At 53.0% G+C, this 16,609-nt stretch overlaps 1 protein-coding gene across 1 annotated transcript in view; it reads left to right on the top strand.

Moving 5' to 3' along the window:
• Window positions 1–13,340: 13,340 nt before the first annotated feature.
• The window catches only part of Rasa4b (RAS p21 protein activator 4B), a 27,018-nt gene continuing 23,749 nt past the window's right edge, over window positions 13,341–16,609 (top strand). The window contains exon 1 of the mRNA XM_021186654.1: window positions 13,341–13,596. Within this exon, the coding sequence (XP_021042313.1) occupies window positions 13,532–13,596 (65 nt within the window). The 5' untranslated portion in view covers window positions 13,341–13,531. The remainder of the gene's footprint in view (window positions 13,597–16,609) is intronic.

Below are 16,609 nucleotides of genomic sequence, written 5' to 3' on the forward strand. Positions count from 1 at the left end.
CCTACCTCAGAGACACCATCCCCTTCCTTGGGACCTTGCCTGGAGCTGAGTCCAGAGATGATCTTAGCCACATGAAGAGAGTCCAGTACAGTGTGACTGGCAGTGTGTGTGTGTGTGTGTGTGTGTGTGTGTGTGTGTGTGTGAGTGTGTGTGTGCACGCGCGCACGTGCGCATGTGTATGTATGTGATTGGAACCAAGGGCCTAATATATACCAGGCAAATATGCTATGCTTGAGCCACGCCCCCAGCCCCTCCCTGGGGGATTTCAGGCAGGGGCTCTACCACTGAGCCACGCCCTCAGCCCCTCCCTGGGGGATTCTAGGCAGGGGCTCTACCACTGAGCCACGCCCTCAGCCCCTCCCTGGGGGATTCTAGGCAGGGGCTCTACCACTGAGCCACGCCCCCAGCCCCTCCCTGGGGGATTCTAGGCAGGGGCTCTACCATTGAGCCACGCCCCCAGCCCCCTCCCTGGGGGATTCTAGGCAGGGGCTCTACCACTGAGCCACGCCCCCAGCCCCTCCCTGGGGGATTCTAGGCAGGGGCTCTACCACTGAGCCACGCCCCCAGCCCCCTCCCTGGGGGATTCTAGGCAGGGGCTACATGCCCCAGCCCTCTTTTTTTACTTTTTATTTCCCGCCTTGCTTTGAATCCACTCTAGAGGCCACCTTGCTATCCTTCTGCTTAGGTCTCCTGAGTCTCCAGCTGGATGCTAACCCCACCCAGAGATGCTGATTTTAAATGGAGATGTCCAGTGGTGTCCAAGGAACCACACGTTCCTGGCAGATCCTGATAATGGGTAGGTGGGAAGAACCTGTCTTGTAGCAGCCTTCTGTTTCTGTCTGTTTTTCTGTCTGTGGGATCCCTCCCCCCCCTCCATTTCTACATTGCACTGTGTCATGTCCCTATTTTTAACCCTGACCATGGGAACTAAAGGCACTTCCCAAGAGGACTCTCTCTGAGCTGGCTGCTTGATCCTGGCTGTTCCAACACACTCAAATTCACGTTAAAAAAAAAAAAAAGCTGGTTTCTGTCTCACTGAGTCCAGAAGGGGAAAGAAACAGAGTGAGCAGACAAAATGGGCATTCAGTCAGCAAGCTAGCTCAGAAGGTAAAGGCTTTTATGTCAGTCCCCAAGACCTGAGTGTAATCCTGAGACCTACATGGTGGGAGGGGAGAATTGACTCCCTCTGACATCCACAGGCCTTCCATGACATGTGTGCTCACATGTGCATGCACACACATGCACACATGCATGCATCTGCACAGGAATGCACACACATGAATGCACACACAGGCACACACGCGTGCACTCATGCGCACATACAAATGCAATACAAGCTTTATTAATTGATTACTATTTTGTGTGCATGACGCACACGTGTAAATGTGTCTTTGCCATGATGTACATGTGGGAGTCAGAGGGCACTTTGGAGAACTGGTTCTCTCCTTCCACCGTGTGGGTCTGGGGATTAAACCCAGGTCACCAAGCTTCATGGCTGCACCTTTACCCACTGAAAGATCTCCCTGGTTTTTGAAGTAACTTATAATCCATCTCCAACCAGTGGGCACAGAGAGGGTTCCTTCTGGCCCTGTCGATTCCTCCAGACACCCAACTGGCTCTTTGCATTGGAGTCAAATATGATAAGTATATGCCCTGCGGAGCAGAGCTAGGCAGCCCGGTCCCACTGGCCCACACAGGGGTGTATCTACACCCTTTGACCTTTTCCTTAGATTTTATTGATTTGGTGTATAATGGGCACATGTGTGGAGGTCAGGGGACAGCTCGTGGGAGTAAGTTCTCCCCTTCTACCCTGTGGATCCCCGGCCCGGTGGTACGTGTCTTTATCTAGGGGGTCATCTTGCCAGCCCTCACTCCCTTTTTGGCACTGGACCTGAGGCTCTTCCAAGAAAACTGGCTTCTTAAGGAACCTGTGCGCTCCAGGACATGGGGAGTGGAGACTAGGAATGGACAAGCAGTGTGAGGAAGAGGAGGAGGAGGAGGAGGAGGAGAACTTGTCCCAGTGTTAGGGGACCAGATTCTTCCTGCTCTGACCCCACAGAGAAAAGTCAGGGTCGGGGGGGGGTTGTTTCCACCTTGGGCATGCAAAGTGGCAGGGAAGATATTCTGACAACCATACGACTGTGGGTATCTCACAGGAAGCTTGGCTGAGGGGTGTTATCCTTGGGAATCATGGCGGCTTATAGGGCTGCAGGCACTTGGTGTGCCAGAGGCGATAATTTTCCAGCTAGGGGAAGTTCGAGTTACCACGAGTCATCTCCGAGGGCCCAAGATCACCAGAACAGTGTCCCCTGGCTCTCTACAGCCCTCCACTCATCATCCGTGGCCTCTGCACCCACCTCCTGCCCCTGATCGAATCTTCCGTCCTTCTCAGCTCAAGTCTTGCCTCCCGTTGGCCGTCCATGGTCTGCCCACCCCCTGCTGCTTGGCCTCTGAGTCACAAGGACTTCTGCAGGATGGAGAAGCCATGGGCTCATGGGGCATCTTTGGCAGAGTTGATCAAGGGAGGCAGCGGGAGATAGAAGGGGATGATTGGGCCACCCTCGTCAGCCACCCTTCATCATTTTAACCTAACGGGGGAGTCCAGCCAGATAGTGATGTGGGCATTCAGCTTGGGTAGTCTGGCCCTGGCCCTGGCCCTGGCCCTTGCTTCTGGCCTGGGACAGGACGGAGTACTTCACACATGAGTCCTGAAGTTCCTGGGGCAATCCTATGTCTAGTATTATTTTATGCATGAAGAAGAAGGGTCGGGTTGTGTACCTGGGAATGGGAAGCCCGTGGCAGGGCAGGGACCAAGCAGGGGTGTGGTGGTGAGGGACCCACGCTGAGCTAGGTCGTGAAAGCCTGTCTCAAACAAAGCACTGAAGGCTGGAGAGGTGGTTTAGGTTTAAGATTACATACTGCTCTTGCAGGGAATCTGGGTTCTGTCGGCACCAGCCATACTTGGTGACTCGCAACCATGTGTAACTCTAAGGAGATCTGATGTCCTCTTTGGGCCTTTGCAGGCACCTGAATGCATGTGGCCCACACAAGTATACACGCTGGGATGGCTGAATGAGAATGGCCCCCATAGGCTCATCTGTTTGAATGCTTGGTCCTCAGTGGAAATGCTTGGGAAGAGTTAAGAGGCGTGGCCTTGTTGGGGTGGGTGTGGCCTGGAGGAGGTGAGGGGTGAGCTTTACAGGTTTAAAAGTCCACAGCAGGCCAGTGTCTCCCTCATGACCTGCTGCTGTGGAACAGGATGTAAAGTTCTCAGCTACTACACCACTCCATGCCTACGACGACTGTAAGCAAGTCACCAATTAGGTTCTTTCTTTTATAAGAGCTGCCTTGGTCCATGGCAATAGAACAGTGACTAAGACACCTGCACATAATTTAAAAAAAAAATAAATTAAATTCAAAAAAGAAAGAGAGTTGATTCTGAACATAATGGCGTAGGCCTTTAATCCCAGAACTTGAGAGACAGAGGCAGGTAGCTCTCTGTGAGTTCAAAGCCGGACTGGTCTACACAGAGTTGCAAGCCAGCCAGGGCTATATAGTGAAGCCCTGCATTAAATATAAAAAGCTGAGGTGATGGGAGAGGGAGGAGGAAGAAGGAGGAAGGGAAAGGAGAAAAAGGAGGGAGGAGGGAAGTGGAGGACTGAGCTACCTCCGGGGTCTCTACTGGTGTCAAGAGTATATGACAGTGGATGGGAGCCTAGAGGGGTCTGCACGGCAGGCCTGAGAGCCTCTCTGGATTTCCAAATCAAACTGGAAGAGTCATGGCGTGACGGGGAGAGGGGCTGGTTGCCCGTGGGGGTCAGGATTGAAGGGCCCCTTGGTGGGAGGCTAAGATATTGGCTTTCCCACCTTCCTAGGAAAACGCACTGCCTGCACGGTTGATCCCCAGCCTTGGGTGGTCCTGTTACTTCCCGCAACTCCCGCCCCCTTTCCACGGTGGAAGGATTATACAGGGCGTCGCCATCCTCTCTCTAAAAGGTTCAGGAGGTTAATGAGGACAAAACACGTAACACCACTCAGGGAATGAAGTTCTGGGAAGAGAGGAACCCAAATCCGGGCTGCGCGCCAAGGGCGGGGACAGCGCGCCCCCCCCCCCCTGCACTTAGCCCGTGTCCGCTGGGACCCAGGGCAGTTTCCGAGAAAGTTAAAGGGACGGAATGGAGCGCTGGATGGGGGAGAAAGAGTCCTTTCATGTTCTCTAGGCACCTGCACAGCCAGGGCTGTTAGGGGAAGTGTCCTAGGCAGGGGCTGGTTCAGGACTCGCCTGACTTGGAGTTAAGGCTCAGCAGCCAAGGTGAACGGAGAAGCTGGCCGAGAACCCGCCTAGATCCTCAGTGGACCCACAGCCAGGCCTAAAGTTCTAAAACATTCTAAACGGTGAGTTTTTGTCAAGTTGACACAAAGCTAGGCACGTCTCGGGGGAGACCACCAATTGAGGATCCACCTCCACCGGATTGGTCCACGGGCAAGAGCAGGGAAGCATCTTCTTTCTCAATGACTCATGGGGGCGTGGTCAGACCACCGTGGGCGGTGCCATGCTGGAGCCCCGTGGCCGTGGGGTATGTAAGACAGACAGCCAGAGCAAGCAAGCCAGCCGTGAGCGCCCTCCACAGCGTCTTCTGCTTCAGTGCCTGCCTCCAGGTTCCTGTCTGGAGTTTCTGCCTCGAAATCCCCTGACAATGGACTGAATGGACTGAAACCTGCGAGTTAAATAAGTCCCCACCCCTCCATTGTTTGGTCGTGGTATTTATCACAGCGGCAGGTGTCCTAGGCTCAATCAGTACCCACACCTCTGGACTCACCCCCTATCATGGGAAAATTGTCTCTAGGCTCATCTTTTCTGTCCCAATTTCTGTGAGTGCCCAAAGCCCTGCCGTTCTCCTCAAACCGTGTGCATGCTTACCAGAGTAGCCCGCACGGAAGCTCTACAGTTGCTGGGGAGGGCAGGGGCCAGGCCACTGAGCCACGCCCCCAGCCCCTCCCTGGGGGATTCTAGGCAGGAACTCTACTGTTGAATGTATAGCCCAGCCTTCATCTTCTCCTTATTTTGAGACACGTTCTTACTTAGCTGCTCAGACCAATCTTGAACTCACTCCCTAGTCCAAGCAATCCTTGAACTGATGATGCTTCCTTCTCTTTCTGACTTGAAGCTCAGAGAGGCTGAGTAACTTACCCAGAGACACACAGCAAGCATGGTGGCCAGCTTTAATGCCTCAACACAGTCTATGGTCATCTGGGAAGAACGGCTCAGAGAGGAACTGTCTACATTGGGTTGGCCTGTAGGCATGCCTATGGGGGGGGGGAGTCTTAAGTTGACTGGTGTGGGAAGATTCGGCACCAGCAGCGTCATTCAGTGGGTCCTTCATGGTGAGAGAGAAACAGAGCAAGCATATGGCCGTTCATTTCCTTCTCCCTCATCGATGGCTCTGAGGTGACTGCCCACTTCTAGCTCCTGTCCCAAGTCTTCCCTGCCTCGGTGGGCCGTAACCTATGAGTCAGAGATATCCCGTGGCTGTTTTGTTTTTTTTTTTCCCCAGGGTTCCTTTATCATACAACATAATCAAGACAAGAACAATAGGTACTTTAACTTTTTTGGTAACAGAATCAGGATTTGAACTAAGTGCATACCCTGACCCTACATTCTTCATTGTGGACCTGTTTCAAGAGTGTTATGTAAGGCTGGCTGTCTAGTTTGTGTCCAGATCACTGGGGCAGGCAGCACTGGGGGATGTGCCGAGTCTGGCATGAATAACTCGGCCTGCCCCCTCCTGGCTGCTCCCAGCTGGGAAGCTCAGATTGCTTGACTATCGCTTATTTAGTCTAGAACCGTCTGTGGTTCCTTACGCTGCTCCTGGAGGTGGGCTGTCGTAAGCCACGCACGCACAGGCTCCGTCCGATCTGGCTCCCGCAGACCTTTGGATGGGGTCATCCTTCTACCAACAGTGTCTGACTCGCAGTTTCCTCTCTACCACCATCTTCTCATCCGCTGTGCTGGCCGGTCTTATGTCAGCTTGACACAAACTAGAGTTATGTGAAAGAGGGGACCCTCCGTTGAGGAAATGCCTCCATGAGATCCAGCTCTAAGGCATTTTCTTAATTAGTGATCAAGAGGGGAAGGCCCAGCCCATTGTGTGTGGAGCCATCCCTGGGCTGGTGGTCCTGTGTTCTATAGAAAAGCAGGCTGAGCAAGCCATGGGGAGTAAGCCAGTAAGCAACACCCCTCCATGGCTCCATCATCTCCTGCCTCCAGGTTCCTGCCCTGCTTGAGTTCCTGTCCTGACTTCCTTTGGTGATGAACAGCAATGTGGAAGTGTAAGCCAAACAGATCCTTTCCTCCCTAACTTGCTTTTGATCATTGTGTTTCATCACAGCAGTAGAATCCCTAAGTCTTTCCTTCTAGGACTTTCCTTCTCCTTTCAACGTCTCCAGTCCCATTGATGGGGGTCTGCCTCCTCCTCAGTGGCTGCCAGTGACACCTCCCGGTCACTGTAGGAAGAAAGGGGAAAGTTACGGGTAGGTGATCGTCCCTCTGCACAGAAGACGCCAGATCCTCACTATCTTGGCTCCTTGTAATGGTTGGAATGCAACGTCCCCACAGTCCCCAGCGTTTGGATGTGGGCTTCCCACTTGGTTGTTCTGTTTGTGGGAAGTTTAGGAGCGTGGCCTTGCTGGAGGAAGTGCATCACTGAAGGGCCGGTTCTGAAAAAAGTCTTAAACTGTTTTGAGTTCACACTCTCTGCCTCCTGCTTGCAGTTGGAGATGTAAGCTCTCAGCGACTGCTTCAGCCATCAAGTCAGCCACCTGCTCGCCCTCGCTGGCAAGTCCTCTCCTTTGTTTGTTCTAGAACGAACTTCTGTCAAATTCCAACATAGACTGAAGCCCTGCGGCTCTCCAGGAATCTCCCACACCCCCAGCACCATACTGGGACTGCTGAGATAGCCAGCCCCTTGGACTGAACAACTACCAGATTCTCGGCCTTTCTGTCGTGAGCTGGCCATGTTGGGGCTGCTCAGACCACAGCTGGTAAGCCACTCCCATTAATCCCACACATGTTTTCATTCTGTCAGTTCTGTGTCTTTAGAGAACGCTAATACACTCACCCAGTACTGGGCTTCCCGGTTTCAACTGTGAGGCATCGCTTCAATCCCCAGTACGGTGTGAAACTGGGTATGGTTCTGCGCACAGTAATCCTAACAGTCAGGAGGTGGAGGCAGGAGAATCAAGACTTCAAGGTCATTCTCGTCTACGTAGTAAGTGCTGGACCAGCCTGGCCTCCAGAGGACCTTATTTCAAATTAAAACACAAAAAGCAAGCCACTCGTTTTGGCACACACCATCGATCTCAGCACTAGAGAAGGAGAGGCAGGCAGATCTCTATGGGTTCGAGGTCAGCCTGGTCTACATAGCGAGGTCCAGACCAGCCAGTGCTACACAGTGAGACCCCTGTCTAGAAAACAAAACAACAAAAACCAAACAAAACTCAAGCCAAGGAAACAAAAAGAACAATCGCTGATGGCTGAAAAGTGAAAATTCATCGCCTCCGATTAAGACAATGAAACGAAATGAAACGTTGAAATGTTTCCTGAGTGTGGCATCCTGTCAGGTTTATCCGTTGTTAAATTTAGCATTGCGAAATGCCTCGGGGAGCAAGAAAACAACTTGGAAGCCACAAAACAATTTTTCTCACTTTGGAATAAGCTCCAAGATTCCCAGGAACGCATAAACCATGTGAAGAAAGCCAGGCCAGCCCCCAAAAAAGGCACACGGCCGCCGCCGCTGTAAGGAAGAAAGCTGGGTGTGGTGGCCCAGCCTGCAACCCCAGCACAGGAAGCATCAGGAAGATCGGCCCATAGAGCTTAGAAGCTGGCCTGCTCTATGCTATAAATTCCAGGCCTGTGGTGAGGACACAGGGAGACCCTGCCTTAAAATAAGGCTTCCTACCAAGCCTGGATCTAAGGTGAAACCCCGAGATGCATGAGAGAAGGGGTGTGGTATGACTCCAGAGGTTCAATGTGGCCCATAGGCTGCCACCCCCAAATATACAGATAGTGAATTTTACACACTATGATTTTGTTAATTATCTTAGCCACTAATATGGGAATCATACATGGTAGCCCAAGAAATCTCTAGAAGCCGGGTGTGGTGGCGCATGCCTTTAATCCCAGCACTCGGGAGGCAGAGGCAGGCGGATTTCTGAGTTCGAGGACAGCCTGGTCTACAGAGTGAGTTCCAGGACAGCCAGGGCTATACAGAGAAACTCTGTCTTGAAAAACAAAATAAAAATAAAAATAAAAATGAGAGAGAGAGAGAGAGAGAGAGAGAGAGAGAGAGAGAGATCTAGAATATTGTAACATTGCTAAACCTAGCCTCATCAAACCCCTTTCCCTACCCCATGTTTCGGCTGACCAAGTTCCACTCCCTGTTTTCTGTCAATTTAACTTTTTTGAAAAGTGGAATTATGGGAATGTGGTGACATACATGTGTGCCTGTAATTCCAGCTACTGGGAGGCTGGGGCAAGAGGATCAAGAGTTCAAGGCCAGCCTGGGCTACATGAAACGGGGGAAAGAGAGAGGGAAGAAAAAAGGGGTGGAGGGGGAGAAGGCAACAGAAATCAAGGGAAAGGAGGGAAAAGAACGGGACAAACGGGGTGCTTAGCTCATGAGCCTGAGGCCACAGGCGGTGTATGTGAGAGAGATCGCCCCGGTGGTAGCCAGCATCGGGATAGGATGGGGCGAAGGGTGCAGGGAGAGTTTGCTTTCACAGTGTAGCCATGAATCGATGACAGGCATGCTGCCATGACCAATGGGCACATACACGGGTTTTGAGGATCCAGACTCTGAGCTTCACACTTATATGGCAAGAGTTGTAAGCACTGAGCCATCTCCTCAGCTCTCCGGCCTCAGTGTCCTGAGTAGCTAGGATGACGGGCCTGAGCTGCCATATTGTCTAGAAGTTGGTGATGCCAACGGTTAAAACTTGGGGACATGTACAAATCATAGCCCTTTCCCAGCATGCATGCCTCCCTGTTCTTCCAGACCTGGGTGAAAAATGTCACTCCTTCTTTGAAAGTCCCCTGGCCTGGGCACCTTCCTCCACATTCCTCGTTCATTTCTCCAACGTTGCTCTCTCTTACTTACATCCACCCTCCAGGTGAGCTTTGAGCAGCAGGAACCTTGGCTTTAGTGGTATACATTGGGTAAAGAAGCATCTCGGCCAGGGTAGGGACTGGCTTGACATATAGATTCCCCTAAGGACCAGCTCGTGGTTGGCAAATCCAAGTACTCAATGAGTACTTTATACAGAGCCATATGAACAGGGGTTAGGCCTGGAGGCAGAAACAGGAGAACCCAATGTTCAGAGACAACCTGAGCTAACAAAGCCCAATCAAGGCTATTGTAGATGACTTGGCAAGACCTTGTCTCAGAACAAAAAGGGCAGAAGCAGCAGCTCAGTGGCAGAGCACCTGCATAGTGTCTCCCACGAGGGGATAGGGTGTTGCCCTATGGTAGAGCCCCTGCCTAGAACCCCCCAGGGAGGAGCTGGGGGCGTGGCTCAGTGGTAGAGCCCTGCCTAGAATCCCCCAGTGAGGGGCTGGGGGCTTGGCTCAGTGGTAGAGCCCCTGCCTAGAATCCCCCAGTGAGGAGCTGGGGGCGTGGCTCAGTGGGAGAGCCCCTGCCTAGAATCCCCCAGGGAGGGGCTGGGGGCGTGGCTCAGTGGTAGAGCCCCTGCCTAAAATCCCCCAGTGAGGAGCTGGGGGCGTGGCTCNGTGGTAGAGCCCCTGCCTAGAATCCCCCAGGGAGGGGCTGGGGGCGTGGCTCAGTGGNAGAGCCCCTGCCTAGAATCCCCCAGGGAGGGGCTGGGGGCGTGGCTCCGTGGTAGAGTGTTTTTGGAGTGTGTGAGGCCCTGGGTTCTCACCCCAGTACTGCTAAGATTGGGGTGGATGGAAGAGGAAGATCAGAAGCGAGTGGTTGGGCTGAGCAGCAAAGGAGCCCTCTCTCTGTAGCCTGCCACTGGCATAGGAAGTAGACTGAGCACCCGAGGGCCAAAGCTCAGCCTTCCCCCAGGATTCCTCTCCTAGAGATCAGCTTCAAGAAGCTCGCCGAGGGCTTGCCCTGCACCCCACCCACCCCAGATTCTGTGTCGACAGTGCTGTTCTGAGATGGTTGCGTTCCACCCTACGGGTACTGGGAACCAAACCCAGTCCTCTGTAACGGCAAAGTGCTCTTAACTGCTGAGCCATCTCAGCCCCGACCTCGAGGGTTTGACGTGCAGTGTAGAGATGCTCAAGTTCCTTCGAGGAGAGCCCGTGAGATGGCCCAGTGGGGAAAGGCGCCAGCAAGCCTGAGGAGTTCACTCCTCAGGACTCCACAGGGTGGGAAGAGAAATGACCCCCAAGAGCTGCCATTTAACCTCCATACATGTGTAATGCCACGCACATGCACATGCGCACAAAACGGATAACCGTCATGAAAATTGAACTTTATTTTATTTACTTGTTTTTGTTTTTGTTTTTTTTGAGACAGGGTTTCTCTGTGTAGCCCTGGCTGTCCTGGAACTCACTTTGTAGACCAGGCTGGCCTCGAACTCAGAAATCCATCTGTCTTTGTCTCCCAAGTGCTGGGATTAAAGGCATGCACCACCATGCCCGGCTCTTCTTGCTTTTTTATAATGCTACTTTGTAGATACTAGTATAAAATTGANTCTCTGTGTAGCCCTGGCTGTCCTGGAACTCACTTTGTAGACCAGGCTGGCCTCGAACTCAGAAATCCACCTGCCTCTGCCTCCCAAGTGCTGGGATTACAGACGTGTGCCACCATGCCCGTCCCTTTATTTACATTTTTTTTTCACTGGATGCTGTAGCCTGTCAGGGAACTCCCTGCCTTTCCAGGGCCTTCTGCCTTCTCCACCCCGCACCGGTCTGACCACTGTCCCTGGCTTTCATACCCCATGAGGGATGCAGAGTGTAGCACCATCTTGTTCAGCACGGCGAGGAAGGGTCTGTTGTCAGTGTTCACAGTGCCTGCACTGTGGTGCCTGCACCACCGCTGCTCCTGGGTGTGATCTAGATTTTACTTTTCTGTTATTTCTGGGCCTGGAATCCGTGCTACCAAACATTCGGCCACTGGCTACATCTCTGCCCTCTTGCTGGTCTATTGTAGGCAAGTTCCCTGCCACTGAGCCACACTCTTGGCCCTTTTCTTCCTTTTTATTTTGACAGTATCTCCCTATGCTGCTCAGGTTGGCCTTGAATTTACAATCCTCCTTCTAAGGCGGTGGAATTAAAGTGCTATCTCACCTTTTCCGAACCCCACCCTTGACTTAGCCTAGCTTTTTGCAGAATTTTATTCATTCTCTCTCTCTCTCTCTCTCTCTCTCTCTCTCTCTCTCTCTCTCTCTCTCTCTCCCTCCTCCCCTCCCCTCCCCTCCCCCCCTCTTCCCACCTACCTATCTGTGCGTTTTTATGCATCCCGTTGTTGATGAACAGCTAGGTTACTTCTTTCAGATTTCCCATGGGATGTTGATGAGCTTCCTCTTTTGCTATTCATACAGGAAACACACCCACTTTGCCATATTTAAAACCAGGTATGGTGGTGCGTGCACACATGTAATTCTGACCACTTGGAAAGTAAAGGGGGACCATAAGTTCAAAGCTTGCCTGCCTTGAGTTCCAGGACAAGACAGGCTACATGAGACCCTCTCCCCCAGACAAGCCATCAGTGGACAGGAAGGTCACGAACTGCTCCACAACTTCACTAAGTCACTTCTCAGTGATCTTATAGTCTTTAAGCGACATACAAACAATAATTCCTTGGGGGTACTTTTGGCTATTTTATTTCAGTAGAGAGTAAGATCCCCATCAGAGATGAACAAAGCTTGCTGTTTTTGCAGAGGACCAGAGTTTGGTTCTGAGCACCTACAGTAGGTGGCTCCAGTTTCAGGGGGAATCTGATGCCCTCTTCTGGCCTCCAGCAGTACTGCATATATGCACATACCATAATAAAATCTGGTGGAGTGGTGCTGATGGCGCACCCCTTAAATCCCAGCAGAGGCAGGGGGATCTCTGTGAGTTTGAAGCCAGCCTGGTTTACAGAGTTCGAGGACAATCAGGGTTTCTCAAAGAAACCCTGTGTCAAAAAAAAATCTGTATGTATGCCTGTATCCCCAATGGAATCTTATTTTGGGGTAAAGAAGAATAAAATGATGTCACTTGTAGCAGAATTCTTGCCCAGGACACTCAAGGACCTAGTATGGTCAGCAGTATGGGCAGCAATGGCGGACTGGAATGCAGATCTAGGGCTAGGTAAGTATGGTTCAATTGCTAAACTGCTTTGCAAGCAGAAGAATCGTTCCCAGGACTAATGAATAGAGCTGGGCATGGTGTTGCACTCTTGTCTTTACAAGAACTCCAGAGGTGGGCAAGACAGAGAAAGGTGGATCCTGGGGTCTCACTGGCCGGCCAGTCTAGACTACTGGGGAGGTTTCGAGCCAATGAGAGACCTTGTGTCTTACAAGGTGGGGCAGGGGAGGTGGGTCAGTAGATAACGACTCCTGCCCATGCCTGACGATCTGAGTTTGATCCCTGGGACCCATATGGTAAAAGTAAAGAACAGATTCTTGCGGGGTGTCCTGTGACTTCCACTTGGGACCATGGCACATAAGCCACGCCCTAATCAATCAGCCAATAAAAAACAAAAATTTTAAAAAGGTAGCCAGAGCCTGGAGGTGGTGCAGGCTTTTAATCCCAACACTTGGTGGGCAGAGACAAGTGAATCTTTGGATTCGAGGCCAGCCTGGTCTGCAGAGATAGTTCTAGGACAGCTAAGGCTACACAGAAAAACCCTGTCTCAAAAATAAACAAACAAGTCAATAAATGGTGGACGGATCGTGAAGAATGAAATCAGAGGGTGATCTCTGGCCTCTACCTGCACACCTGAACACACACGAAACCACAATACAAACACGCCCCAAACAATCCTGTTTTCCAGATTTGATGTCCTCAAACTTTTCCAGCTGCCTGGGTCTTCACCATATCTTTCCAGGCCTGTCACAGACATTGTCAAGTTCCTCCCAGCGTGCGTCCATTCATGGATTTGCAGCTATGCTGCGCGCCCAGATCCCTCCGTGAGCCCCGGCTCTCTCTCTGGAAATCGCGCGCCCCACGAGGGACCCTGGTAGTAGAAGAGTCTCCGGGTGCTAGCAAGCTACACCTCGGGGCAGGCCCCGCCCTCCCTCACTCCAGGTGGCCAATGAGGGACGCGAGCCGCATAGGCCGCGCCCATTCTGGGCAGCCAGGACGCTGATTGGTCCTTCCACGCAGTGTCTTCCCGCCCCTGCACGAGGGGCGGGGTGGGGTGAATGGAGTAGCGGTGATCCCTCTGCCCCCGCGCTCCCCTCTCTGGCCTCCGCACCCGCCTGCCTGCAGCGCCACTCGCACTGTTCCCCCGCTTGCCCCCGGGAGGGGACCCATGCGTCCGAACCCCTCCCCGCCAGGCCTCCACGTCGCCGACCCGCAATGGCCAAGCGCAGTTCGCTGTCCATCCGAATCGTAGAAGGGAAAAATCTGCCCGCCAAGGACATGTGAGTAGTGGGGTAGGGGTGGCCACCCCAACTTTGATGGGATCCCCTTTTATATACTTGACCTTGGCGGGGGGGGGTTCCTTAGGGCTTCTCCACAAGGAGAGCAGCGGAGAGGGTGTGGCGTGTACAGCCACGGAGGTGGACTGGCTAGGAAAATGGGGACAGTGAGATTTGCTGTGGATACCTGACAGGGTGGAGGGGCAAGCTAGAGGTGGAGGGCTAGAGACAAGGGAGGGGCTTCTCCACCTGGGAACAGCAGTAAGCCGGGGCTCATGGGGGGGGCAGGAGTTTTAAAGGACTGAAGTTGGCACTGGGGTGGCATCGCAAGAACTGTCCAGGGTGTGGCTGAAAGGGGCGGAGTGCCCCCTCTCTCTGTAGTTTGGGAGTCCATAATAACCCCAAAAGTTGTCCGCCAGACTTGTTCGCTATTCGCTATTCATTTGGGCAAGGCATGCAGGTGTGAAAAGTAGGGGGCGGGAGGTGTAGGTCAGGGGGTGTAGGGGGGTGTGTAGGTCAGGGGGACAGGAGGGATGCGTAGAGGCAGGATTTAGAGTCTCCCTTGACTTTGCCGGGCCTCTCCCTTTAATCGCTCCCTGCAAGGCATTTCTCCTCGGACCACTTTACAGATTAGAAAACCGATGCCGACAGACACCGAAATGTCAGCTGGTGGTGTCAAAGCAAGGTCGTGAATCTAGGGCTCCTAAAATGCATCACCGGCCTTAATAAAGCTTCCTGTAATCCATCGCCAGATTTGGGGAGCTTTCAGACACCCCTTTGTCACACTGTTTTTAGTGAGTTCCCGAGATCAACTGCGTGACTCCTAGAACGTGTCTCGTGGCTTTCTTATGTCCTCATTTGCAAAGATTCAGTTTCCCTTTTCTGTGACCCAAGTGCTTGAGTCGGGGGAGAAGCGACTATCATAAAACCGAAGGAAGGGTGCGGCAGAGGCTTAGGGTTCAAAGTTCGCTCCGGGTCCGGTGGGTTTCCTGGCTACAGAGAACTGAGAAGTAGGGAAGGTGTGTGTGTGTGTGTGTGTGTGTGTGTGTGTGTGTGTGTTCCTTTCTCCGGCGGGCGGGCTCTCCCAGCACTCTCAGCGCCAGGAGTGGTTCCAGTTCAAGGCCCCCTGGGCCTGAAGAGGCCAGCTCAGCAGTTGCCATGGCAATGGGGAGGGAGGAGGGTGGGCTGACTTAAGGTGGATTTCTGTGCATAAAAGGAGGAGAGGCTCCCGTGGAAATTAGGTCTCTAGGGTGGAGACTGGATGAGCCTCCACAGGGGATCTCCGGCCCCAGCTCTCCAGGCCTTCTCAGTCCCCTACACCCTCCCGCAAGCCCTTAGGCCCCCCTCCCTTCCCTGGGCATTGGTAAACCAGGTCATCTTGGCTTCCCCTGGCTGGTGTCTGCTGGGAGGAGCAGCCCCTTCCGTCTGTCACCTCCTCCCCATCCCTGCCAGCAGCTGGCTCTGGCGCCAAGCTCCAGAAACTCTTGGGCTGTGCCTACCTGGGCCTCACCACTCTGGGACTCTGAGAAGAGGTCTCCACGCTCAGGAAAGGGGCCACCCCGGGCCGTGGGTCCTGACTCTGGAATCTTTTTCCTGGCCCTGCTTCTCAGCCTGCCCCACTCCCCGCTAATCACCATCCGTGTGCCTTCACCTGGTAGCCGGCTGAGGGCACGCAGTTTCCAACTGAAAGTCGCCTCTTGAGCCATCTCATAACCGCCAACCCCCACATTTGGCCTTCTCTCTTGACTGATCCTGCTTTTAAGTATTAGAGACCCTCTGGCATTCCTTTTAGACACGCCCCCCTCCCCCAAACTCCTATTCATCCTACCCAGCCTTTCTCACAGTTCCTATCTGATGCTTTCCCTAGTGCCTTTGGGAAGAATTCTGAGGTTCTGTCCTTGCCCTTAAACATTTTGGTCACCTAGAAGCCTCCGGAGGTTGCCAGCCCCTAACAACTGTGAGCACGGGAACTGTGACTCATTGTCTTAGCATTCCCTGCACCATGGGGATGCACACCTCACCAGGCATCCCAGGCTGGTCTCAAACTCTCCATCCTCCTGCCTCTCCTTCCCGAGGTATATGACACGTGAGCGTGCCACCCACCACACTTGCCGACGCCTTTGCATTTAGTCTTCTGTAGCTGCCATTGCGAGCAGGGTTCTGATTCTGCCTCCCTCTGCCCACTCATGACTACCTTCCACTCCTGGGCATCTAGGAGAACTGGGCAAAAGCCGAGTCCCACGGTGACTAGTGCCCCACTGGCTCCTACAACCTGTCTGTGGCCCTGGGGACAAGCCTAGGGCTATTTCGGGGTTTGCCCTCTCCTTCCTCTTCCAGTCTAGAAACAGCCAAGGCCCTAAATATAGAGGCCTACAAGTCGCCAGACCGGGCCAGTGGCCATTGGCTTGAGGAAGGAATGAATGGTGGAAGACGGGGCGCACTTCCACAAGTCTCACCAGGGCGGAGAGTATATGGGAAGGGAACAGGACTGCTGCTGGGCCTGCTCTGTACACTGGGGACCTGTCCACGCCACACTGTTCCTGCCTTCTGGACCATTCTCCCACCCTATTCAGCCCACCTTGTTATGTTCTTGCCTCTAAGTCCTTGCTATGATTGGTCCTGTCTAGAAACACCATTCACTCAGGCACCCAAGGCTGAATTCAGCTGGAGTGGCAGCGAAAAGGAGGGTTCTCCACCCCAAGGGACCTCTGAGGTAGGCCGCAGTAGCAAGGCACAGGGGATCCTCTGGCGGGTCGCAAGCCAGACAGAAGCTGAGCCCGGTGGCACAGTGCTCAGAAGGCAGAAGCAGAGGCAGGAGGATCAAAGGCCTGAGCCTAGGCTGGGTTACAAAGTGAGAAGCTGTCTCAAAAAAAAAAAAAAAAAAAAAAATAAAATTTGGTGAATTAATCAAGAGCTATCTAGGTTTTATATTGGTTATTGGCTGGAGGCTGCTCCGTGGCTTAGAATGCTTTCTGCTCTTGCAGAAGACCAGGTCAGTTCCCAGCATCACGTGGGG

Source organism: Mus pahari, chromosome 23 (genome assembly GCF_900095145.1).
Source record: "Mus pahari chromosome 23, PAHARI_EIJ_v1.1, whole genome shotgun sequence".
Classification (NCBI taxonomy): Eukaryota; Metazoa; Chordata; class Mammalia; order Rodentia; family Muridae; genus Mus; species Mus pahari.